The sequence below is a fragment of the Podarcis muralis genome, chromosome 15, assembly GCF_964188315.1.
Source record: "Podarcis muralis chromosome 15, rPodMur119.hap1.1, whole genome shotgun sequence".
Taxonomy (NCBI): Eukaryota; Metazoa; Chordata; class Lepidosauria; order Squamata; family Lacertidae; genus Podarcis; species Podarcis muralis.
In genome coordinates, this window is record NC_135669.1 from 13,756,421 (window position 1) to 13,781,915 (window position 25,495).

The following is a 25,495-nucleotide window of genomic DNA, read 5'->3' on the forward strand; positions in this document are numbered from 1 at the left end:
GCCATACCCCCTTGTCAACCCCCTGCCCTTTGCATCTCACCCAACCTCCTGCCTTGGCCACCCCTCTTCCCACTCCCACTTCTGCAACCTCACCACTCACCAACCCCTAACCCTTCCCATGATCCTTGCCAAACTCCCCTTACGTCTTGGCCAAACTGTATCCCTCCCCCCTAGACCTCTCCCCAACCCCTGCTCATGCTGCCTGCCTCACACCACTGCCATTTTTGGGCCTTTAAATGCAAACTGAACTGCATCTCTACCCCATCCCTTCAAGCGGGTTCTTTTCGTATGTTAAGCCTGTTTTACAACCCACACGTAACAGAGTAACACCCACCACAGGCAAGCAGGTAGAAAAAGAACAGTGCCCTCTTGTCCTCTGGGATGAGATCAGTTTAGCAGCTGATTCTCTTTCAAAGTTCATAGTTCACTTCCTGGTTCCTCTTCCCCTAGTTGCTGGCATCAAGTGCTCCCAGTGTGCATATCAGCTCCCAGGTAAAGGGTGCGAGAAATGGAGACGTCCGTGCAGACTGCACTCAGGGGAGTCATGCTACAAGCAGATGGTTTATTTTGGTAAGTGATTATGGTTACTCACGACTCAGATCCTGTATCCCAGGACCACGTAAGCCCTTGCAGCTTGATTACTCAGATCATTGGAAGGAGCACTGCTAGTTGGCCCCATGTTACAGAGGCCCAGCTGGCCTCCACTAGAAGCCAGGCATTTAGTGTCACTGGTCCCTTGCTCTTCTAACACAGATGTGGCAGGCGCCCTCGCTCTTGATTTTCCAGTGTCTCTTGAAGACCTTTTTATGCAGACAGGCCAATGCGACTGTTTAACTTATTTCTTTTTCAACCTGTCTTTTTAACAATAATTTTCTATGGTTTTTATGGTGTTTTATTTTATTGCATGTACGCCACCACACCCTATTGCATTAATTGGTGGTATACCTAATGCTATTGTAAATAAATAACCAAGAAAGAAGCCTTTCTCGGAGCATATAAATGGGTTTTCTCCACATCATCACAAGGCAACCACAGCCAACTTCTACAGCTATTAATGGACAGAGCTCCCAGAATTATCACTTTTGGACACAGGTAGGTGGAAATGGATTTTATGGAGTGCTATTAAGTAATCCAGTACATTCTACAAAGCAATCCTACAGGGTGTGGGAGGGAGGTGGAGAGTCATGGTGGAGCCATCACCATTTCTTAAGCCAGGGGAGAAGAAATGTGTGTTGGGATGGGGGGGGGTGATTGTTTTTCATTTTTATCTTTGGTTCTCTTCCATGACTTCTAATAGGAGTGAATTAACTCAAGCTCTCAGGCTGGCAAAGTTTCCGGCTCTGTTCTGGGGCATGTTGGGGGAATGAGGGAGAGTCAGAGCTGAGATTCTCTTGGAACTCCAGCCTGCAATAGAAATCCATATTCAAGAATCCATGCACTCGCAGGGGCAGAGCCAAGCACCTAGGGGTGGCGCCTAGACTGCTGGGTGGAGCAATAAGTAAAGGAGTGGGACCTTAGGGAGTGGTGAAAATGATCAGCTTCACAGCCAGAACAGAGGTGGAATTTAACTCTTTCTTTCCATGTGCAATCCTTCCTCTGAAGCTACCATATGTATCAGGAGGAAATCCCCACTGGTGTCAATGTGGAGAGAAAGGAGCCATCCAGATGGAGCAAGCAGGACCTCTGTGGACACTGTTCTTGTTCACTCTCTCATTAAATGCAACCTGTTGTCCATGTTTTCCAAGACAAGTGACTAGAGGGTGGGGAGTTTATAGGGCAAATAAGAGTGGTAACAAGGTGAGCTGGTGTGATGCAGTTCCTGAGAACAGTAGGCCAATCCTACCAATCAGGGTTGCCAACCACTCATTAAAAAAGCAACCAGTCTTATCTGCTCATGTTGTCTTAGCAGCACTCCGCTCTGCAGAAATTTATAGACGAAATGTTTCACTGCACAGATATGAGAATGATGATTAGTTAATTAATTAACCAATCACTTTCCACACATATCTCAAGGTGATATATAAAATTAAATAAAACAGGTATATAATCAGCTGAATGGCTGCAGACCATGAGATTCTTAAAGGCAGAGAAGCAGAGGATACTCAAAGTTGGCAACCCTACTACCAGGTTTTTGTCTCTGAAGCAATGGTACAATGATGGCAATATCTATGGTATGATCCTATGTTATCTGGAAGAATTCACTTGTAGATGTGTGATTGACATCAAAGCATTTGATCAGAAGGAAGGGGAAGGAGTTTGCCAGTACCTGGATACACCCTTATATTTCTTCCTTTACAGGACGGACTCCTCTCCATACCATCAAGGGCTGTTCTTCAGCTTGCATAAATGTATTGACACCAAAGAAGCCTAAGACAGTGAGTGAAGTCTATACTTGCTGCTCTGATCGAAATTTCTGCAACCATTAAGGCACAGAAGTGGTGTTTCAGTGTCAGTGGAGAGCACCATAGATTCTGCTTTCTGGGTGAAATTTCAAGGGCTGGAAGCTACTGCAGGTCTCCTTTCTACAGATACCTCTTCCTCTTAAGGCCAGGCTAGATGAGATCAAATATTTGTTTTCTTCATGCCCTCAGTATCCAAAAATACAAAATTGTAACTATTTCCAGCCACAGTACATGCTTTAAAAATAAATGCTCAGGCTATCAAAAGTGCCTATTTCCACCCACTTTAAGGAAATATTTAAATTACATGATGCTGGGGAAACAATTTTTCCCTATCTCATAATTCTAAAACTGGGGCAATCCAATGATGCTGAATTTTGGAAGATTTGGGGCAGGGAAAAGGTCCTTCTTCACATAGTGCATAGTTCAATGTATGAAAGTCTCTCTCGCATAATGCAAAAGCGGCCACCAGCTTAGATGGCCACAAACAGGAAGCAGCTGCAGAAAAGGCCTTCTCTCATGTTGCTACCTTCTGGAGCTCTCATGGAGGAGGCACATGAGAAAGGGCCTCAGATGATGATTCTCTCCTATGTCTAGCTTCCAAAGCAAATTTTCGTCAGTTTATTTCAATTGCAGATTAATGTGGAAATGGTGCTGAAATGGTTTATAAGTAGCACAGACCAGAAACAGTCTGATTACTCATCCCTGCATCTAGCTTTGTATTGCATACATTGACTGGCAATAACTTTCCATGGTCACCATCAAGACTGACCCTACCATTGGGCACTCTGAGGAGGCTGCCTTAGCTGGCAGATACTGAGGGGGCAGAATAAATCCAAACTAAAATGCTGGTGAATTTTCAGTGTTTGGAAGAAGGGAATGTGGCCTCTGGGTTGACAAGGGTTCCCCATCCCTGGAATGGGGTATCACCTAGTTCTTTTCCTCAGGTAGCAAAATGTGTTGGGTCATCTCTGGGCTCCATACTGTCTCTGAACCTGGAGGTCTTCTTTAGCTGCCACGACTAACAACCATGGGTAGGCTACTCCTCCATAAATTTCTCTGATCCCCCTTTGAAGCTGTATAAAGCCATCTAAGTTAATGAGTTACTGAGTTATCATTCAACCCTGAGAGATGTCAATCTGACATTTTAATGAATGCCTACAGCTAAGGTGGTTTGATACTTATGAGTGAGCATTGGGTAGGCACTGCATCACACTTCCCCCATTGATTCTCCCACCCAGCAAGAAGCACATCTTCATACTGCAGCAGAAAGGAATGTAGGGATACCTGTTAGATCATCTCAGGGTGAAAAAAACCATTCTGAGTTTCCAGCTGTACCAACAGATGGTACATCAAAAAAGAACATCAATGCTTGGAACAAATCCACCTCAATCCGCCTACTCTGTCCAAGTTGGTTAATAAACCAAGGGACTTGCAATAGATATGGGTTGCCTTTTACACTCCTATAGTCTATGAGAGAAGCTCCAGAACTTGATCCATTTCAATGTGAATAGATTAAAGCCATTGATAATCCCAAAACCATTAATTAATGGTGCTGGAGGAGACCCTTGAGAGTCCCATGGACTGCAAGAAGATCAAACCTATCCATTCTGAAGGAAATCAGCCCTGAGTGCTCACTGGAAGGACAGATCCTGAAGCTGAGACTCCAGTACTTTGGCCACCTCATGAGAAGAGAAGACTCCCTGGAAAAGACCCTGATGTTGGGAAAGATTGAGGGCACAAGGAGAAGGGGACGACAGAGGATGAGATGGTTGGACAGTGTTCTCAAAGCTACCATCATGAGTTTGACTAAACTGTGGGAGGAGGTGGAAGACAGGAGTGCCTGGCGTGCTCTGGTCCATGGGGTCATGAAGAGTCAGACATGACTAAATTACTAAACAACAACAACAAACCATTAATAGCAAATGATGAATCTAAGCACCATGAATTTGTCTAGTTTCCAATCAAAGTCATGTAAACTGGCGAGTTATCAGTCCTTGAGGGTTTCCAGGGGCAACCAACAAATGAGAGAAAGAATGAAACATTTGTGGTCCTGGTGGCCATCAAATGCAATAAAAAAATAAGGTGTTAGGATATTTAATGTTCATTAAGTTGTGAATTTCTACAGGTCCAGTTTTTCCAGACAGACATGGGGCCCCTCCAGGCAGGCGTTTTATTGAGGATGTATTCTGCAACGTGTTATTGACATGATAATAGTACAGCAGTGGTAGATTTATTCTGCTTTGTCCTGTGATGCTTCCCTGATATTGCCACATTGCTGCTGGGGTTATAGTACAATAAAAGTGTGTGGTTCTGTGTGGGGGAAATAAACCAGAACTTTTGTGGTATAAAAAGTTATGGAATTTCAGCACAAGCTTATAAGATAGGAACTGATTGGAAATGAAACAGTGGGGCCACCCCAAAACTACAGCCACAAAGATTATTGAAAGTGAGATGTATAACCAACCTGATACCATCATTAAAGCACAATAAAAAACACATCCAGATGGGTTCAGCATTGTGATATCACAACATACACATGAGTTCTCTGCACAATCAAAATCTGGGTGGTGGATGGAAGCAGTAAAAAAAAATGGGGGGAGCAATGAATTGATGAAACATTTTTTTTAAATCCAGGATATGGACAAGAAAGGTTTGCTCCAAAATCCTCCCCTAAGCCTAGATAGGATAGAATGAAAATCACAATCCATGTCCCTTCTCCTGTTGCTCACCTATCCATCTGATGGTCTGTGCTCAGTATAAATTGTATGGGCACCATGACTCATACATCATACAAAGACTTCTAGGGATCCTACACTCTTGTATTGCTTCTTGGTGTTTTATCTAAGATCACGTGTAATACCACTTGTAGGTGCCACATAATCTCTGTACAGTGGTACCTCAGGTTAAGTACTTAATTCGTTCTGGAGGTCCTTTCTTAACCTGAAACTGTTCTTAACCTGAAGCACCACTTTAGCTAATGGGGCCTCCTGCTGCCGCCGCACCACCAGAGCACGATTTCTGTTCTCCTCCTGAAGCAAAGTTCTCAACCTGAGACACTATTTCTGGGTTAGCGGAGTTTGTAACCTGAAGCGTATGTAACCTGAAGTGTATGTAACCCGAGGTACCACTGTACAGGCAGTCAGCCTATATCCTTGTCTCCCAAGAACTCTTTGATGAATATATTGAATTTACTGTAGATATAAGAACCGAAAGTGACCATCTACTCCTAAATCTTAAAAGGACTGAATTTTGGGAACCCTCTAGATGTGGGCTCGCCCCACAGACACCTGATCCTAATGTTCTACAACAAATAGGCAGATCCAGAATTAAATGGTCCCCCTATGTTAATAACAATTTTAGCATTTGGACACAATCAATGGAAGGTCAACTCCTCTGGGCTGATCTGACCTCCAACGATACTGAAGAGACCTCCCCAATTGACCATTATAACACATTAATCCGAAAACTCCAACCGTTATTGTCAAGACTCAGGAGATCTAACCACAATGAGTCCCCTACCAACAAAAAATGGTTTGACTGCGAATGCATCCAGGCAAAACTTATACTCAGGGAATGCTTTAAGGTCTTCCAGCAAAATCCTAACCCTATCACCAAATTAGAGTTACAACTAAAAAAAAAGAACTACAAAGAGTTACTAAAAACCAAAAAAAGAACTGCAGACTCTCTCATCTGGCAGGCCCTCATAAAAGCGTCAATAGAAAAAGACAATACCAACTTCTGGAAAATTATCTCCAGTCAAACCAAAGCTCCTAACGAGGGCACAATAATCCCTGCAAACTTATGGGAAGAGCACTATAAAGTGCTGTTTAGGGAACATCGTCCTTCTGCGCTGCTTAACATCCCCTTAGATAATGATACACCATGGCCCCCAACATCTGAAACTGAAATCACTTTGTTAATTCTACAAATGAAATCTGGCAAAGCCCCAGGAAGTGATTTCATTGTTGCTGAACTTCTGAAAGCGCAAATAAACTGGTGGGCCCCGGTTCTTGCAAATCTATTTTCATATATAGATAAGACAACTGAAATCCCTAAAGATTGGGGACTGGCTATAATTGTTCCTATATTTAAAAAGGGCAACCCCTCTGACCCATCTAATTATAGACCAATTAGTCTTCTGAATGTGATCTGCAAACTTTATACAAAACATCTATGCCTAAAATTATGTGAATGGTTAGATCATAATGACTTGCTAGAAATCGAACAAGCAGGGTTTACATCTGGACGTTCCACCATCGATCACTGCTTAGTGTTAGATTATTTTGTCTATAAGTATGTGAAACATTGGAAAAAGTCATTGTATGCGGCCTTTGTGGACCTAAAGGCAGCATTTGATTCTGTATCCAGGGGTAGGCTCTGGGCCAAATTGGCCAATATGGGTATTAACAGAAGGTTATTACTTCTGATGATTAAGCTTCATGAGAACAATACCCTCCAGATAAGACTCGCACAGGACGGCAGACTCTCTAGAGAAATCCCAGCCCAAAGAGGAGTTAGACAAGGATGCCTATTAGCCCCATTTTTATTTAACATCTATGTTAACTCCCTGGTCACATGCTGCCATGAAATCGAACCCCCCCCCCCCCGTGTTCTCTAACGGCAGAAAAGTACCAGTTTTAAAGTATGCGGATGACGCTGTTCTTCTCTCTCAAACCAAAGTGGGTCTGAAACGTGCCTTAGGAAAGTTTAGTGACCAATGTAACACTGAACTGTTAACAATTAACTTTGCTAAAACCAAAATTGTACATTTTAACCGCTCCTTCAGGAAAGAGAACTGGAGCGTAAAGGGAAACGCCATTGAACAGACTAAGACCTTCCAATACTTAGGCATTACTTTCTCTTATAATGCCAAATTGTCAACACACCTGACCACATCAGCTATATCAGCAGGAAGAAGTGCAAATGCCATCCTTAGATTATTCAGAAGGAAAGGAGCTGGCTTCCTCCCGATGGCCCTAAAAGTTTTTCAGGCAAAATCTTTAGCCCAACTCCTGTATGGCTCTCAAATTAGCCCTTCTGCCAACCTTAAGACCCTTGAAACAGTACAATCAAAATTCTTAAGATCATTATTTGCTACCCCAAAGTGTACACCTAATGCAGTCTTAAGGCAAGAGGCAGGACTGCCCAGAGTGGAATTAAAAGTCTGGGAGCAAGCAATATCCCTCTGGCTGAAAATCCATTACAATCCTAAGGGACTGTTACCTTGCTTCCTGGCCTCAGTTCCCTATCCTCCTTGGTTTATGCAAATAACTAACAAGATCATCTGTCAAGAAAAAAAAAATAACTAACAAGATCAAACAAATTGGCCTAAATCCTGAAAATCTTTTTACTGGAACTCTGAACAAGGCAAAAGCAATTATCACTCAGGGACTTTACGATGTCGAATTACAACAAGAAGACGCCCTACTCCCGGAGACGTATAGATGTTTAAAAGCTTGGCCTAATTTTGCAGCTGCCCCTTACTTAACTAACATCACTAATGAAGCTTATAGATGGGCTTTCTCTAGAGCCCGCTTTGAGACAATGCCCTTAGCAGTGCTGTACGGCAAATTCACGCGGGTACCAATGCATGCGCGTCTCTGCCCCTGTATGTCTAATAAGGTAGAATCTGTCACACACATCCTTCTATTCTGCGAATTTTATAGTGAAGAACGAGTCCAACTTATTTTGCCACTTTTATCAAAATTTATACCTCTACAACATTATTTGGAATCCTCCCCCGAAATTCTACGACAATACCTCCTGGAAGATTCCTCAAGCTCAATATCATATGAGGTGGCCAAATTTTGCACTTTAGTAATCAGGAAGCGCAAATCTCCTCTGTTGAATGGCACACTGCGAAGCTCCCTTGTATAATCTTTTTTTTTCTGATGTTGTTGTTGATTTCTTCTTGTTTGATCTTGTGGTGTTTAGTGTCACTGGCTTTTGCCGCAATAAAACTTGACTTGCTTGACAGGCAGTCAGTCGAATATGCAGGGGCTGGGACTGGGCAGAGCAACTCCAACCCCTTCCCCCTTCATGCATGCACCTAATGACTCAAAAGGCTAAAACGTTCTGATCACAAGGATGCGTCTGGGGTTTTTCATTCAAGCAAAACTAAAAGGTGTGTCCTCCAGAAACGAATCACAGGCTCACCTCACATCTGATCGTCAGAGGTGGAGATAAATTCAGATTCCAGCTGCACCCTCCTTGCACATAGTGTTGACGAAGGTAGAAAACAGAACATGAATAGCCTTCTGTATCTCGGGTTCTGGCTGCTGCTGTCTGTTGAGATAGGTAAGTCTCTGGTGGGTAAGTTTCTTATTTATTTTTTTAGAGTCTTAAATTCAGTTCTCTATATTTCTGCATCAGTCTGTGATGGTTGCTGCTGCTGCTGCTGCTGTTGTCAAAACGCCCTTGTGAAAGTTTACTGAATGTTAGCCTGCATGCATCTCAATGTACGCATACAAACTTTTGCATGATATTGTCGCTAATGTACATACATCCCCCAAAGTCTAGGGCCAATTGAATCTGAGTATGTGTGCGCAGATCAATATAGCTGACTGGTTAAGTAGGTAGGTAGGTAGGTAGTCAGTCTCCTTTTAACCAGCAAGGCTGTTGTGTGTTCACCTGCTAAATGTACAACTGTCCTGTAGAGGAGAATGAAATAATGAAGTAAGCTGCTTAAACAGCCACCCACTCAGGACCACCTTTTATGCTTCTATGATCTGGAGAAAATTATCAAAGGGCCCTGCAGGTTTAGCATCAAGACAGGAAGTTTCCCCTCTCCTGCACCCTGTGTCTATAGGGAGTGTAGTCAATTCCCCCCATATAGAGCAGGAGGAGGTAGAGAACACAGCTGCAGAGAAAGGAGGAAAGGTGTCCTGGACAGAGATTCTGCGCTCCTCTGCCAGTTCTCTCCCCAAGGCACTTTGATATGCGTTTGGAGGTTAGTGAGTTCCCTTTGCACATTAACTCTTCCATCTTTCTTTCTTTGTGGCTTACCAAGAATGGGCTGACATTGCAAGCAAACATTTTGAAAAGCAAGGAGTGAATTGGCTCTGATGGATTGTTAACAGGCAGGGTGATTTTTGCACCTTTCACCTGTTGATCTCATCGTCTTTGCTTTTCTCTAGTTGTCAGCATCAGATGTGCTCACTGTTATTTTCAGCATCCGAAAGGTACCTGCCTTGAGCGGAAACGTCCTTGCAGATTGCACGTGGGGAAGTCTTGCTACAAACAGACCATCTACTTTGGTATGTAATGACAGGACCACAGAATCATAGACTCTGAATCATAGACCACAGAATCATAGACCCACATTGTAGAGGTGGGACCCCAAGAGACATCTAGCCCAACCCCTGCAATGCAGGCATCACAGCTGAAGAATCCCAGATGGCCACCCCAATGCCAGTTTAAAAACCTCCAGTGATTGAGGGTCCACCACCATCCAAGGGAGTTCATTCCACTGTCAGACAGTCCTTAGCATCAGAAAGTTCTTTCTATTGTTAAGTCAGAACCTTCTTTCTTGACATTTGAATCCATTTGGTTTGGGTCCTACCCTCTGGAGCAGCCATTTAGATCTTCAAATAGTTACCAAATTGGAAACTGCTTTACACTGAATCAAACTATTGGTCCAGCTGGCTCAGTCTCCTGGTATGTCCCACGGAGGACCTTACGGTCTTCAAATAAAAACATCTCGGAGGTCCCAGGCCACAGGGAGGTTAGGCTGGCCTCAACCAGAGCCAGGGCTTTTTTGGCCGTGGCCCCGATCTGGTGGAACACTCTGTCACGAGAGACTAGGGCCCTGCGGGACTTGACATCTTTCCACAGGGCCTGCAAGACAGAGCTGTTCCACCAGGCCTTTGGCCAAGGCACATTCTGACCCCCTCCTTCTGTAATCCTCATAGAACTCTAGCCCAATGGTTGCCATTAATTTGACTCTGAATTGATTTTAGAATACATTTCAATTAATTGATTATGATTTTATGTAAACTGTGTTATTTTTACTGTTGTTAGCCACTCTGAGCCCAGCTTCGGCTGGGGAGGGCGGGATATAAATAAAATTTTATTATTATTATTGCCTGTACTAACTGGCAGTAGCTTTCCAACCTTTCAGCCAAAAGTCTCATTCCATCCTACTCAGAGATGCCAGGAATTGAACATGTGATTTATGCATGCAACAAGGCAGCTCTACCACTGAGCTGCAGCCTTTCCCCAGGTCAACAGAGTCGCTTTGACTGAATGGTCAGACATGTCACAGTGGTTCCCTTGTGTACAATTTGTGGGGGAAGTGTGCTTTGGGGCATTTGCTGTGCGCTCTTGCAATCATGGGCAGTTGCAGTCAAGGACGTAATGGACTGGGCTTCTCAGTCCAAGAAGTTACAATTTATAGGTAGCATGCATCAAGCATGTCCAGTAACTTAAATGCAGGGATTAAGGGGTGATGTGGTGCAGTCCTCTAAAGACAGGATGTCCTCTCTCCTAATCAGGGCCGCTGTCTGCTCAGAAGTAAAAATAGCAGCCTCCTCTATTCATGTCGGTTAATCACCCACTCTGTCTTGCACAAGAAGTTGAGAATGGTCACCTGCTAATGTTTGCATCCCATGTTGTTCAGGAGCACAGGCTGATAAAGGTGGCAACCTTACCAATTCTCCAAGCCTGAAACAATGGTACAAAAATGAGAGAGGCACTAGCTTGGTTTCTTATTATCCATAGATGTTGTGGTCCCACTAATCAATCTTCTTCTACAGGAAATACTCTTCTCTTTTCCAAGAAGGGCTGCAGCACCCAATGTGTTAATGTTCAAGAAAAGCCAGCAGAGAATACCATCACCCAGACTTTCAAATGCTGCTCTAACAGAAGTTTCTGCAATCTCTAAGTGGTGTTGAGCAGCACCAAAGCATCTGCTTTCTGAATGAAGGTTCGAGGGTTGGAAGCTTCTACAGGCCTCTTTTCCTTGAATACCTCCCAATCGCAAGACCAAACTAGAGGCCATTATCCCTGATAAGGTGTCTCATCTTTTAAAAATGTTGGCAAATAGTAGCTATACCAAGGAAGAAGAGGAGATGGAGATTCAGGTCTGTTGTAAGGAATGGCAAAGGGATTTAACACTTCCCCTGAACTCTATTTTCCAAAGGACAATCAAGATCTGGCCTCCACCTTCAGCTGCCTCATTACCAAAAACTTTGACATACACAATCATTTGATTTATTGAGCAGAATTTGTTCACTGCTCAACTGTAAAGGAAGCCTATAAGCAGTTTATGGAGAATATAAAATTTAAGTTTGCCAGTGCATCAAATAAACAGCAAACGTCAAAGATATCCCACCCTGCTTGTTTTCCACTTCTGGTATGAAAAATGCTACACCATAACAATTCCAAACCACAGTACATTTTTGTTTGTTTTTAAAGCTGACAATTTCCATGCACTTTAAGGAAAGATTTTAGTTGGTTGTCCTTCAAAGGTTGCTAGATCACAACTCCCATCATCCCTGCCCACTGGCCATGCTTGCTGGGGTTGATGGGAATTTTATTTTATTTTATTTTTTTTTAAATAATTTTTATTGATTTGCATATTAAAAAATTTAAAACATAAAAGTTACAGTCTCATAATTACAAATTGTTTGATACGACTTCCTTCAACCTTTCCACAAATCATCCATAATATCCTTATAGGTATTCGCATTTCTTAGTTTGTAATGTCGTTAACCATCCTAGTTCTTCTCTTTCTCTTTGACAGTACCCTTTTTTCTTTTTACAGAGCTCCTTTAAAACCCACTAATGTTATTTGTCCTTCACTCAAATTTTCCAGATAGTTCGTAAAATTTTCCCACTCCTCAATAAACCTCTGATCTTTAGAGTATCTAATTTTCCCTGTCATCTTATCCATCTCCGCATAATCTAGCAGTTTTGCTCTCCATTCTTCAATTGTCGGCAAATTCTCAGATTTCCAATTTTGGGCTATTAAGATTCTTGCAGCCGATGTTGCATACTGGAAGAACCTATGATCTTTCTTTTTTATCTCCCTCCCTACCAATCCCAGCAGAAACGCCTCCGGTTTTTTAACAAAAGTATATCTTAAGATTTTTTTCAGTTCATTATACACCCCCTCCCAGAATTCTTTAACCTTTTGACACTCCCACCACATGTGAAAAAGGGACCCCTCCCTTTCTCTACACTTCCAACATTTATTACAGGTCCCATACATTTTGGCTAATTTTACAGGAGTTAGATACCAACGGTAGAACATTTTCATTAGATTCTCCTTTAGTGACACACATGCTGTAAACTTGAGATGTGTTTTCCAAAGCTTCTCCCATTCTTCGGCATATATGTTATGACCGATGTCTCTCGCCCAATGTGTCGCAACCGACTTTACCTCTTCATCTATTAAGTTCCAGCCCAACAGCTGGCTATACATTTTAGACAGAATTCTATGATTGTTATTCAATATTTCAATCTGAAATCTGGATTCTTTATCAGTATATCCTTTATCTGTAAAATCTTTCCTAAACATTCCATTTAACTGAAAGTAGTGCAGCCAGTTGTGTACTTTCTCCTTAATCTGATCATACGTCTTTAATTTCCACTTTCCTTCTTCTTTTGTTAGCAGTTGTTCATATGTAGGCCAGTTATCTCCCATATTTATCTTTTTAACGCTCATCACTTCAAGTGGCGATAGCCAATGGGGTGTTTTAGGTTCTAACAGATCTTTATTCCTCTCCCACACCTCAATCAGTGCACCTCTAAAAATGTGGTTTTCAAAACCCCTATGTGCTTTCCTCTTCCCATGCCATAGATAGGCGTGCCACCCAAATCTTGTATTGAATCCCTCTAAATCCAGTACCTCCTTATCTTCCAATTTTATCCAAGTTTTAACCCAGCATAGGCAAGATGCCTCATAATATAATTTCAGATCAGGTAGGGCAAAGCCCCCCCTTTCCTTCACATCTGTCAGCAGTTTAAATTGAATCCTTGGCTTCTTGCCTTGCCAGATAAATTTCGAAATCACTTTCTGCCATTCTTTAAATACCTTTATACCCCTAATTACAGGAATGTTCTGGAAGAGAAACAACATTTTGGGTAGCACACTCATCTTAATTGTGGCTATTCTGCCCCAAAATGACAATTTTAGCCTACCCCACGTTTCAATATCTTTCTTAACTCCTTTCCATACTCTCTCATAGTTGTTTTTAAATAGATCCATATTTTTTGGTGTTACCCATATCCCTAAGTACTTAACTTTCCTGGTCACCTCTATCTCTGTTGCATTTTGTAGTTCTTCAACTTTATCTGTCTCCATATTTTTAGCAATGATTTTTGTTTTCTTTTTATTTAATTTGAAGCCGGCTACTTTCCCAAATTGATCGAATTCCTCAAGTACCTCTTTTGTTGAATTAATTGGGTCCTCCATTGTTATGACTAAATCGTCCGCAAATGCCTTCGTTTTGTATTCATTCTGCCCAACTGTTATCCCTTTTATCCCTCTATTTCCTCTTATTGAATTTAATAGAACTTCTAACACCATAATGAATAACAGTGGGGACAGCGGGCAACCTTGTCTTGTTCCTTTTGCTATTCTTATTTCTGAGGTCTCCACACCGTTTATTATCAATTTTGCTTTCTGATCCGTATAGATTGCCTTTACCCCATTGTAGAACTCAGCACCGACCTCCATATATTCCAGTTGTTTCAACATGAAATCCCAGATTAAATTGTCGAATGCCTTTTCAGCATCCACGAACAACAGCATGCCTTGTTTATCACATCTGTCTGATAAGTTGATGGGAATTTTAGTTCAGGAGCATCTGGAGTTCACCTTACCTGGTTTTGATTATTCGTTGCCAGGAAAGCAATCATTTGAAAAAATAGATTCCACAAGAAATTTTTTTAAATCCACTTTTCTACCTATAAGGACAAATGTTTTTGGGTTCTGCCATAGTTGATTTTTAGGGTGCTTTGCTATTTTCCCGACAGACTTTTTATATTTAACATAACCACTATTGGGTGGTAAAGCTATAACAGGGTGTGCCGTCTTCAATAGCCAGGCTCTCAACAGAAAACAAAAAAAAGTATGCCTGTCAGGAGGTCATGCCTGAAAATGACAGCGGTATCAAAATGTGGGTGTGGTGTTTTGTTTTTCAAGCAGTGAAAAGGCCGATTCCAGCACAATAGTTAGAATATTTCCTCCCATATCACCCTGTTCATGTGTTAAGATCTGCCATAGAGTCCCCCAACCTGTGGTTCCATCACTGGGTAGAGATTGGGGAGTGGGGCTCCCCATGTAAGGCCTTAGCCACAGTAACTCATCTCTAGAACAATTTCTCTTCAGAGTTACATCTACCCCCAACATGGTACTTTTCATCTGTTTGTGAAGATGCACCTCTTGGCTCAGACCTTGGCAAGAGAGGGTGAAAACTGGAGAAAGCCATGCAGTTTGAAGCTGTTTTTATCACCAGCCAATTTCATGCGTTTTGGGATGCGGGTGGCACTGTGGGTTAAACCACAGAGCCTAGGACTTGCTGATCAGAAACTTGCTGGTCAGCGGTTCGAATCCCCATGATGGGATGAGCTCCCGTTGCTCGGTCCCTGCTCCTGCCAACCTAGCAGTTCGAAAGCACGTCAAAGTATAAGTAGATAAATAGGTACCGCTCTGGCGGGAAGGTAAACGGTGTTTCTGTGCGCTGTTCTGGTTCGCCAGAAGTGGCTTAGTCATGCTGGCCACATGACCCAGAAGCTGTACACCGGCTCTCTCGGCCAATAAAGCGAGATGAGAGCCGCACCCCAGAGTTGGCCATGACTGGACCTAATGGTCAGGGGTCCCTTTACCATTACCTAATTTCATGCATTTTAAGGAGGTCTGGTGACTGGGAGTGGCAGCCGGGTTCATAAAACACCGGTGCTAAATAAATCTGCACTGGCTCCCAGTACGTTCCAAAGCACAATTCAAAATGTTGGTGCTGACCTTTAAAGCCCTAAATGGCCTCGGCCCATTATACCTGAAGGAGCATCTCCACCCCCATCGTTCAACCCCGACACTGAGGTCCAGCCCAAGGGCCTTCTGGCGGTTCCCTCACTGCAAGAAGTGAAGTTACAGGAAACTAGAGGATCTTCTGGGCAGTGGCGCCCGCCCTGTGGAACATACTCCCATCAGATGTCAAGGAGATAAACAACTATACAGTGGTGCCCCGCAAGACGACCGCCTCGCAAGACGGAAAACCCGCCAGACGAAAGGGTTTTCCGTTTTGGAGGCGCTTCGCAAAATGAATTTCCCTATGGGCTTCCTTCGCAAGATGAAAGCCCATAGGGAAATCTCCGGGACAGCGGGGAAGCGCAGCGCGTCTTCCCCACTGTCCTCGGACCTCCTCCGAAGCCTGGCGGCGGGGCGGGGACACCTCCTCCCGCCGCCCGGCTTCGGAAGGATGCTCCGAAGCCGGGCGGTGGGGCGGGGACACCTCCTCCCGCCGCCCGGCTTTGGAAGGCTGCTCCGAAGCCGGGCAGTGGGGCGGGAACACCTCCTCCCGCCGCCCGGCTTCGGAAGGATGCTCCAAAGCCGGGCGGCGGGGGGGGGAACACCTCCTCCCGCCGCCCAGCTTCGGAAGGATGCTCCGAAGCCGGGCGGTGGGGCGGGGACACCTCCTCCCGCCGCCCGGCTTCGGAAGGATGCCCGGCAGCATTTTAAAAAACCCGGGACAGCGGGTTTAAACTCACGTTTAAAATCGCGTTTAAAATCGTTTCTCCGCTGTCCCGGAGGGCTTTTGAAGGCAGGCGGGGGGAGCAAAGACTTTTGCCCCCCGCCCACCTTCAGAAGAGGTCCTGGACCTCTTCTGAAGGCAGGCGGGGGGCAAAAGTCTTTGCTCCCCCCTGCCTGCCTGTCCCGGAGGGCTTTTGAAGGCAGGCGGGGGGGGAGCAAAGACTTTCGCCCCCCGCCCGCCTTCAGAAGAGGTCCAGGACCTCTTCTGAAGGCTGGCAGGGGGCAAAAGTCTTTGTCCCCCCTGCCTGCCTTCCCAGGGGCTTTTAAATCGCCCCGGACAGCGGAGAAGTCCTCCGCTGTCCCGGGGCGATCTTAAAATGCCGCCCGCCAGCATTTTAAGATCGCCCCGGACAGCGGAGAAGCCCTCCGCTGTCCCGGGGTTTTTTAAAATGCTGGGGGTGGGAAGAAAAGCCCTTGTCCCCCCCCCCCCAGCCTTCAGAAGAGGTCAGGGGACAGACTGTCCCCAGACCTGGTCTGAAGTCGGTTTCCATAGGAACGCATTAATTGGTTTTCAATGCATTCCTATGGGAAACCGTGCTTCGCAAGACGAAAAGCTCGCAAGAAGAAAAAACTTGCGGAACAAATTAATTTCGTCTTGCGAGGCACCACTGTATAACTTTTAGAAGACATCTGAATGCAGCCCTCTAGCAGGAAGTTTTTAATGTTTGACTTTTTTTTTTTACGTTGGAAGCTGCTCGGAATGGCTGGGGAAACCCAGCCAGATGGATAGGGTATAAATAATAAAATTATTATTAAAATGTATTTATGGTTATTAGTTTATACACTTGTTTTATTGTTGTACTCCCATTCTGAAACCAGTTGGTGAACTCAGATCACCTCCAGCCTCTTCCTCATTACTCACAGCAAGAGGTCCAGTGCAAGACCTGCAGAATCTGAAGCCTCTCTGCCCCCCACCTGGCAGCAAGGCTTCAAAAGGGCTTTTCCTCGAAGACATGCCCACCCCCCACCCTACTGGTGGGGCTCTGCAAGGGCTTATTCTTGAAGCAGAAGCCCTTGTACATCCCCATAATCCCCCTCATTGCAGCTGTGGGGCATTTTGCCTCAGGCACCAAAACGTCACAGGCCACCCCTGGTATTCCTGCAAGTGTTTCCATATTTCTCTAAAAAGGCAAGTCACAAAGCTTATTCGTGTTTTGGCTGTTCTGTTACTTAAAAGGGGACTGAACCATCAGTCCTCCTTTTCCAAACTTCAACCACTGTTAGGAAAAAATAAATAAAGCTTGCTAAAAGCCAGCATCTTGTAGGACCTGTTCTTTTCAGTTGCCACAGGAATTGCCATTGTTGAGGGTCAGTCTTGCTTAAATTCCAGTCAGATTAAGGAAAAAGGATGGATTCAGACTCAGGAATAATACATTATGCACATTTTATTTCTTCTGAGCTCTGCTAAATAGACCCAGCACTTCTTTCGGTTCCTGGAAAAAGGAAAAAAGAAGTGTTAGGATTTTCTAGAACATTGTCACATGTATTTATGGATAGAGGATACTCTACAGACCCTTGTGAACTACACTGGGATAAACACTGGTCCTTGTGCCTGGGAGGGAGTCCCTAAAGCATCCGTCAAGGTTCCAAACACCAGAGGGTCTCCCAGAATCAGCTCCTTCATGGGGAAAGCGCCTATATTTGTGACTGCTACTGCTGTCTGATCTTTGACCACAATTAAGATTAATTCATTGATTGATTGTAACTGCTGCATAATTGCCTGAGAAGATACCAAAAAGCCCCATCATTTCTCTTCTTGTGGGCCTTTGGTTAATTCAGCAAACTATGGTGGTATTTTTATTATTGTTGTTGTTGTTACTGTGTTATGCATTTTTATGTTTTTATATTGCAAACCACCCTGCAATCCTTGGATGAAGAGCAGTATAGACATTTAATAATTAATAACAATAACAATACTCATTCCTTGAAACTCTTTTGGTTTCACTCAACTGCAACAGAGCAAAAAGAATCTGGAGCAAAAAGAACCTATAGCTGAATATATGAAGAGCCTGCTGAGACAGACCAATGGCTCATCTAGTCATCAACATCATCAAACCTTTATTGGCATCACATAAAACATTCAAAATAAATAGGCCAGAGCGATCTCGTTGCCATTTCATTTAGTCCAGCATCCTGTTCTAACAGTGGCCAACACCAGGTAGCTATAGAAAACCTGCAAGCGGAAGCTGAGCTCAAAAGCAGTCCCCCTCCTGTGGTTTCCAGCAAGTGGTACTCAGGAGCCTTTCTGCCCCCAACCATAGAGACAGAGCACAGCTATCATGGCAAGTAGCCATTGATAGCCCTGCCCTCCAATATGGTTCTGCTCCATGCCTAGGATCAGTAATGCTCTAGAATACCAACTGCTGGAAATCCACAAGGCGAGAGAGTGCTCTTCTGCTTAGGTCCTGCTTGCAGGTTGGTCACAGATGGTTGCTGGACTAGATGGGCAACTGGCCTAATCCAAAAGGATCTTCTTATGTATACAGCCATCAAAGACCAGATAGGAGCAGGAATATATTCCCACAAGGCCAGGAGAAATGGGACACTTGTGTATTAACAAGTGTTGCTATCCACCTTAGGGAAGTCCTGTAGCCACATTCTAGCTTGTCTTGTGTAGGAAAGCAAGCCCTGGGTTTGTGCTTTTTATCCTGAATTTATTTCTTCTCTCAACCATCATCAAGAAGGTCAACAACATTGGGGGAGGGCTGTAGCTCACTGGTGGAGCTTCTGCTTTACCATGCATAAGGTCCCAACTTCCATCTCCAGTATTTCCAGGTCAGGCTAAGAAAGATTCCTGTTCAGCACCATGGAGAGTTCCTGCCAGTCAGTGCTAGGCTAGATAGCCCAATGCTCTGACCTCGGTATATGTTCTTATGTCACTTCTACCTTACCTTCCATCAGAACTTATAATCGCAGTTGTCCCTTGTTTGCAGCCTTCCCCCCTCTGCTTCCTCTTCTCCCCTGTAGAAGAAAGTTTAAACGGCACTTTCATGAAGATCACGATGCAAAGAAGGAGGGCAATATTTTTAGGAGCACCAATAAAGTGAGAGGGTCACTCCAAACACTGAAGGAGGTCCTAGAGTGCTGCTTTTGTATCCTGCAGTACCTTTGGGGCAACAGTCTTGGATCTGCTCTAGCCACTGCCAAACCCACCCAATACATTTTCTAGGTTTTCTGTTCATCTAGCCTGGCTGTTTAGACCAAGGGTGTTGCAAGTCTGAAATGCAACAAGGGAGCGTCATTACTCTGTATGAAAAAATAAATTCTAAAATACTTCAGTATAGTCATAGAGGCTAGCTTTCTATGACCAATTTTTAGGAAGGGGGAGATCTCTAAACCTAAGTGGGGAAATAACTTCTCTATACCAGTCGTGTTTTATTTTCCCAGTGCCCACTGAAGGAATTTTAAAAACAAATTCCAGCAGACATTTTAACTGAAGTTTAATGGATTTTTACCTTTAGATTTATTGTACACTGCTTAGAGATGACTGGGGTTAAGGGGTAAACAAATTATTTACATGGATAGGTAAAAAGGGGAAAGATAAAGGACCCCGGGGTGGTTAAGTCTAGTGTTTGTCCATAGACAGCTTTCCAGGTCATGTGGCCACCATGACTAACTTGCTTCTGGCACAGTGGAACACCATCGCGAAAGCCAGAGCGTACGGAAAACAACATCAGGTGAAGATTCTCTAAATACATGAGTGTAGGCTTACCAGAGAGTCCTCCTGAACAGGTTGTGGTGGCTCTTCCTTGGATGTGCTTGCCTGCTTGCTAGATTGGGCTTTGACAGGTTTTACAGGAGAAGCCTCCATCTCATCTGTCTTCGTTGACAGGTTTTCCTTGGAAGAAGCCTCCATCTCCTCTTCTTCATTAGAGGACTCTTCCTGATCTTCATCCTCGTCCAAAGGGGGACCAACTGCAAGAGGAGAGTTGGGTCATGATCATGTAGGAGGTGGTGTATGAAAATTTACCATGATTAATCAAGCCACAGGTAAACGGCCAGGTTTACTGCTGACACCCAGTACATTTCCAACCACAATTCAAAGTGTTGGTGCTGACATTTAAAGCCCTAAACGGCCTCGGTCCAGTATACCTGAAGGAGCGTCTCCACCCCCATCTATCCACCCGGACACTGAGGTCCAGCACCAAGGGCCTTCTGGCAGTTACCTCGCTGCGAGAAGCCAAGTTACAGGGAACCAGGCAGAGGGCCTTCTTGGTAGTGGCACCCACCCTGTGGAATGCCCTCCCACCAGATGTCAAAGAGAAAAACTACCAGACTTTTAGGAGAAATCTGAAGGCAGCCCTGTTTAGGGAAGCTTTTAATGTTTAACAGACTATTGTATTTTAATATTTTGTTGGAAGCCACCCAGAGTGGCTGGGGAAACCCAGCCAGATGGGCGGGGTATAAATTATTATTATTATTATTATTATTATTATTATTATTATTATTATTATTATTAGACAGCTGGACTCTGTGGGCAAACCTAGATGCCGCGTTAAATTTTGTAGATGTAATTTATGTCTGTTTTCCTTATCTAAAATGATAGCCACAGGAAATCCTGGACGATGACTGGTGCAAATAGAACACCTGATACCCTGAAGCTACGATCCCCAGGATTATATGGGAGAAAGGGTTAGTCGTGATGATTATTCCGGTAATGCAAGCAGCAGCTTTTTCGAAAGCACCAGGTTTCAGGCAGCACTTAAGCAATAGCAGTATTTTGATATGCCCAAACACATGCAGGCATGAATGAGGCAGCAATAAAGATATAAGGGGGGTGTGAATGCAAGGGGAGAAACACTAGCCTGTCAGCAGGATTTAGCCCACCTGGGCTCATGGATGACATAAACTCAAATTCAGATGCCTATGGGGAAACAGGATACAGGATAAGCAACTATCAAGGCATGTATCCACCCCAAGTTACAGGATAAATAGATTTCAGGAGAGCCTTTGTCAGACAGCGTACTTGGTGCATCTCAAAATCAACTTTCATAGAATCATAGAATCATAGAGTTGGAAGAGACCACAAGGGCCATCAAGTCCAACCCCCTGCCAAGCAGGAAACACCATCAGAGCACTCCTGACATATGGTTGTCAAGCCTCTGCTTAAAGACCTCCAAAGACAGAGACTCCACCACACTCCTTGGCAGCAAATTCCACTGTCGAACAGCTCTTACTGTCAGGAAGTTCTTCCTAATGTTTAGGTGGAATCTTCTTTCTTGTAGTTTGGATCCGTTGCTCCGTGTCCACTTCTCTGGAGCAGCAGAAAACAACCTTTCTCCCTCCTCTATGTGACATCCTTTTATATATTTGAACATGGCTATCATATCACCCCTTAACCTCCTCTTCTCCAGGCTAAACATGCCCAGCTCCCTTAGCTGTTCCTCATAAGGCATCATTTTCAGGCCTTTGACCATTTTGGTTGCCCTCCTCTGGACACGTTCCAGTTTGTCAGTGTCCTTCTTGAACTGTGGTGCCCAGAACTGGACACAGTACTCCAGGTGAGATCTGACCAGAGCAGAATACAGTGGCACTATTACTTCCCTTGATCTAGATGCTATACTCCTATTGATGCAGCCCAGAATTGTATTGGCTTTTTTAGCTGCCGCGTCACACTGTTGGCTCATGTCAAGTTTGTGGTCAACCAAGACTCCTAGATCCTTTTCCCATGTACTGCTCTCAAGCCAGGTGTCACCCATCTTGTATTTGTGCCTCTCATTTTTTTTGCCCAAGTGCAATACTTTACATTTCTCCCTGTTAAAGTTCATCTTGTTTGTACTTTGCCTCTTCCCTTCACAATCACATGCTTTAGACCACAGGAGGGGGTCTAAAGGGTCCCTGTCTGGAATTGCATCCCTGAAGCAAGATAATGCCTCTTGCTTGCCTAGATAAAATGAGAAGGGTGTGTATTCATGAGTAGAAACCTCCAATTTTTTGCATAGCTGGAATGCAGTCCCTATGACAAGAGGTTGGGATTAAGGCAACCATGCTTGCAATGAGTTATCTGAACCAGTCAGGAGGGACAGACAGAGGGCCAACCTGTTCTTCCTCCTCACCAATTTCATCTCTCTTAGTAAATACTTGTTGGTAAGTTAGTTCACTTCCTTTCTGGCTTTATTCCCTTCCGGATTCTTCTTCCGTTTAGTCAGTACGAGTTAGCATGGGCTACCATTAGTTTTTGGCTCTATCTTGGCCATGTGTAAAACCTATACTCAGAATGGCTTTCTTTGCCACGACTAATAAACTTAAGTTTATTTATTCTTTCAACCAGCTGTCTTACCAGACTACGTATTTCTGCACTCCCCTGCAACACACTTACCAAACTCCAGCCCATGAGTCACATTCACTTTTCTCTCTGGCCTCACCCACCCTTGACATGGGGGCCCTGGAAAGGAATTCAGTCCTTGAGCTGAGAAGGATTTCCCGCCCCAGTAGACATTACCTGATAAATATTGTCCGGCAAGGTAGACTGGCCCAGAGCCTGATTTTAGCCTGAATGTGACAGGAAGAGCCAGGTCAAGTCCCATTAAGGAAACCTGGAGGGTACATAAGTTCATATTTTGAGACACTCACCAATACACATATCATAACAATGACATCAACAGCTATTCCATTTTGATAGATTTGATAGATTGCTAGATAAATAATAATAATAATAATAATAATAATAATAATAATAATAATAATAATAATAATAATATAAAAAAAATTATTTATATCCTGCCCTCCCCAGCCGAAGCCGGGCTCAGGGCAGCTAACAACAATCAGTCCTCCTCTAGTTGATGGCCTCCCCAGTCAGATCTTTTGGGAGTTCCAGGCAATACATTTGAGCTGTCTGGAAATTATTTTGGCAGAGGTAATCAACACTTCTAAAAAAATGCATAAATAAATGGCAAAGGAAGTACTCACCATTGGAAGCACAGAAAGTTTCAAGGTTGCTATGTGCACTGCAGTAGATGGCTTGCTATCTTTGGGGGGCAAGATCTCCACCATATTGAGTTCATCCCTTGCATTTTCCCCTAGGCAGACCTTTTGGCAGAAATCAAAGCCATCAAGACCTCAAAGAAATTGTAGTAAGACCACCATTTCTGAAAGTAGTCTTATATCTTTCGCATAACACCATGATAGTTCCCCCATGAGCCAACCCCAAGTACAGTGTTTTTATTTTAGCTATAATGTAGACTGCAATCAGATTCTTGCCATCAAATGGACTGCAAATAAGAAACAAGCAAAGTGAGATACTGAACTGGGTTATCTCTTTCCCACTGCAATGTGAAGTTCCACACCACTTCAAGGCCTAGGCCAAATATAGGGAACCTCCAGACACTGAACTCAACCATGCCCTGGCACGCGAGATATGAGCTACATGTGAACAGAGGTCATGTAACATTACAGTTCATTTTGGTTTGACTTGGCTGCAGAAACTGAACTTTGCAGAATAAGCTGGGTGGAGGGACATGGGGTATTGGCTTGGTCATGGGTGAGGAACTTGTGGTCCTCTAGTTATGAGCCACAAGTGGTCAGGGATAGGTACTCTGTACCAAGAACAGGCAACCTCAGGGGCCAAATGTGTCTTTGGCCCTCAAGGCTGTCTGCAGGCCACACATTTACTGGCCCTGCTCTGTGCCTTCCTCATGCAGAATGTATCCTTGAACAATAATAATGCCTCTTGCTTGCTTAGATGGAGACATGGGTGTGGGTAGACACCTCTGACTTTTCTGGAATGTAGCACCCCATTAAAAAGGATCCAGGGGAGATGCTTCTGTCTGGATACCCAGGTGGGGGCGAAGGGCCACAGCACTCCCCAGGTGCAATCCAGTGGGGGAGTTACTCCCTGGGACTCCGTCATTTCTGGTGGGCTGGAAGGCATGGGGATCTACCCAATGCCTATGCCAAACCTCTTACATCCGTTGTCATTGAAGCTGTGGCCTGATTTCACCCAAATATTGGTTGTCATGTCTCTTATTCTTGATACTGGGGAGGACCAAAGAGCAGGGGGAATGCAATGCTTCTTGCTTGCCTAGATGAAGACAGGTGTGTGGGTAGAAATCTCTGACTTTACTGGAATGTAGTGTGTTGAACAAATGGAAGAGTCGGGTCCATAGCTCCACCCACTATTGCCTCTACCCTGTGACCCATGAAAGACTGGGCACAAAGGGATGTGACCTTAAGGCTGAAGAGGCTCCCCCCCCTTACCTGCTCTAAAGGTAAAGGGACCCCTGACTATTAGGTCCAGTCGTGACTGACTCTGGGGTTGTGGCGCTCATCTCGCTTTATTGGCTGAGGGAGCCGGCGTACAGCTTTCGAGTCATGTGGCCAGCATGACTAAGCCGCTGCTGGCGAACCAGAGCAGCGCACAGAAATGCCATTTACCTTCTCGCCAGAGCGGTACCTATTTATCTACTTGCACTTCGTGCTTTCGAACTGCTAAGTTGGCAGGAGCTGAGACTGAGCAACGGGAGCTCACCCCATTGCGGGGATTCGAACTGCCAACCTTCTGATCGGCAAGTCCTAGGCTCTGTGGTTTAACCCACAGCGCCATCCGCTTACCTGCTCTATATACACCCAAAGTCAAACCTTCTCACACACCATATGTGAACTAGATGCTACATACCATGGCCAGCCAACTGTTAGATATCCTTCACCGACAAGGCTAGCAAGTTACTTACTGTCCTCAGGGACAGCTGCTGCTCATATGCCTCCTCTTCTGGAATATCAAATGTGTAGTTCGGGTTCTTACCATCTAGCCGACATCCTGTGCGAAATAAAGGAGATCTCAGAAAACCCTCACCAGCCATTGAGCAAAGGCTTCTTTGTACGCACGGAGAAGCAAAACTTCTTACCCCAAATGACACAAGTAGGCTGCTCTGACCTAGAGCTTTGAGTGGTGGCCGTGCTGTCTTCCAGGACCATGATTTACAGAGGGATTAGTCTGAGGGGGAGAAAAAGGAATGTGGTGAAACCTGTACTTTTCTAGCAAGGAGAAGAACCTGGAACATATAGAAAAGGCAGTGTGCTTCATTTCAGCTCGGCAAATGCTCTTTTGCTTTGAGAAGTAAATTGGAGGAAAGGTTCATTTTCAAAAAAGGAAATTGCATCAGCTGCAAGCGACTATTAAGAGCACTGCAGCAGGTATGGTAGGGGAGTTTCCTCTAAACCACAGAAATGGAGGAAAATCTAGCTTCTGAAACCTGTATTGCCAGCCAATGGTTGTTTATATACCAGTGAGGAAGAGCTACATTTAATAGCTGAATATGCACTCCCCACATTCCCAAGCACCGAGTGTGGTTTACAGTTTCTGCACCTCACAGGTAGGGAGGGGGTAGAAATTTTATTT

At 44.3% G+C, this 25,495-nt stretch overlaps 1 protein-coding gene and 1 long non-coding RNA gene across 4 annotated transcripts; one reads left to right on the top strand and one right to left on the bottom strand.

Annotated features, from left to right (window-relative positions):
- The first annotated feature begins 443 nt into the window (after window positions 1–443).
- On the top strand, window positions 444–11,727 carry LOC144325679 (uncharacterized). 3 transcript variants are annotated; one of them, XR_013390901.1, is made up of 6 exons: window positions 444–570; window positions 978–1,092; window positions 2,299–2,375; window positions 8,540–8,699; window positions 9,539–9,658; window positions 11,156–11,727. It is a non-coding gene; the product is annotated as an uncharacterized LOC144325679 (long non-coding RNA). The 3 variants fall into 3 exon arrangements; XR_013390900.1 differs by having other exon boundaries at window positions 456–570; window positions 974–1,092; window positions 8,515–8,699; XR_013390899.1 differs by having other exon boundaries at window positions 456–570; window positions 974–1,092.
- Window positions 11,728–17,087: 5,360 nt separating this feature from the next.
- LOC114585123 (nucleophosmin-like) lies at window positions 17,088–25,071 on the bottom strand. Its single transcript, XM_077919800.1, has 6 exons — window positions 25,002–25,071; window positions 24,828–24,913; window positions 23,068–23,187; window positions 22,601–22,694; window positions 19,871–20,073; window positions 17,088–17,279 (listed from the first exon to the last, which is right to left on the bottom strand). Exons 1-6 carry the CDS (start codon window positions 25,069–25,071, stop codon window positions 17,088–17,090), a joined length of 765 nt encoding a protein of 254 aa, XP_077775926.1.
- Window positions 25,072–25,495: the final 424 nt, after the last annotated feature.

Coding starts and splice junctions, on each gene's coding strand:
- LOC114585123 (XM_077919800.1), bottom strand. CDS start 25,071: ATGGTCCTGGAAGACAGCACGGCCACCACTCAAAGCTCTAGGTCAGAG. Junction 20,074..22,600: donor TGCCGGACAATATTTATCAG/GTAATGTCTACT, acceptor CTCCTCTTGCAG/TTGGTCCCCCTTTGGACGAG. Junction 17,280..19,870: donor CTGTTCAGGAGGACTCTCTG/GTAAGCCTACAC, acceptor TTGCCTTTTTAG/AGAAATATGGAAACACTTGC.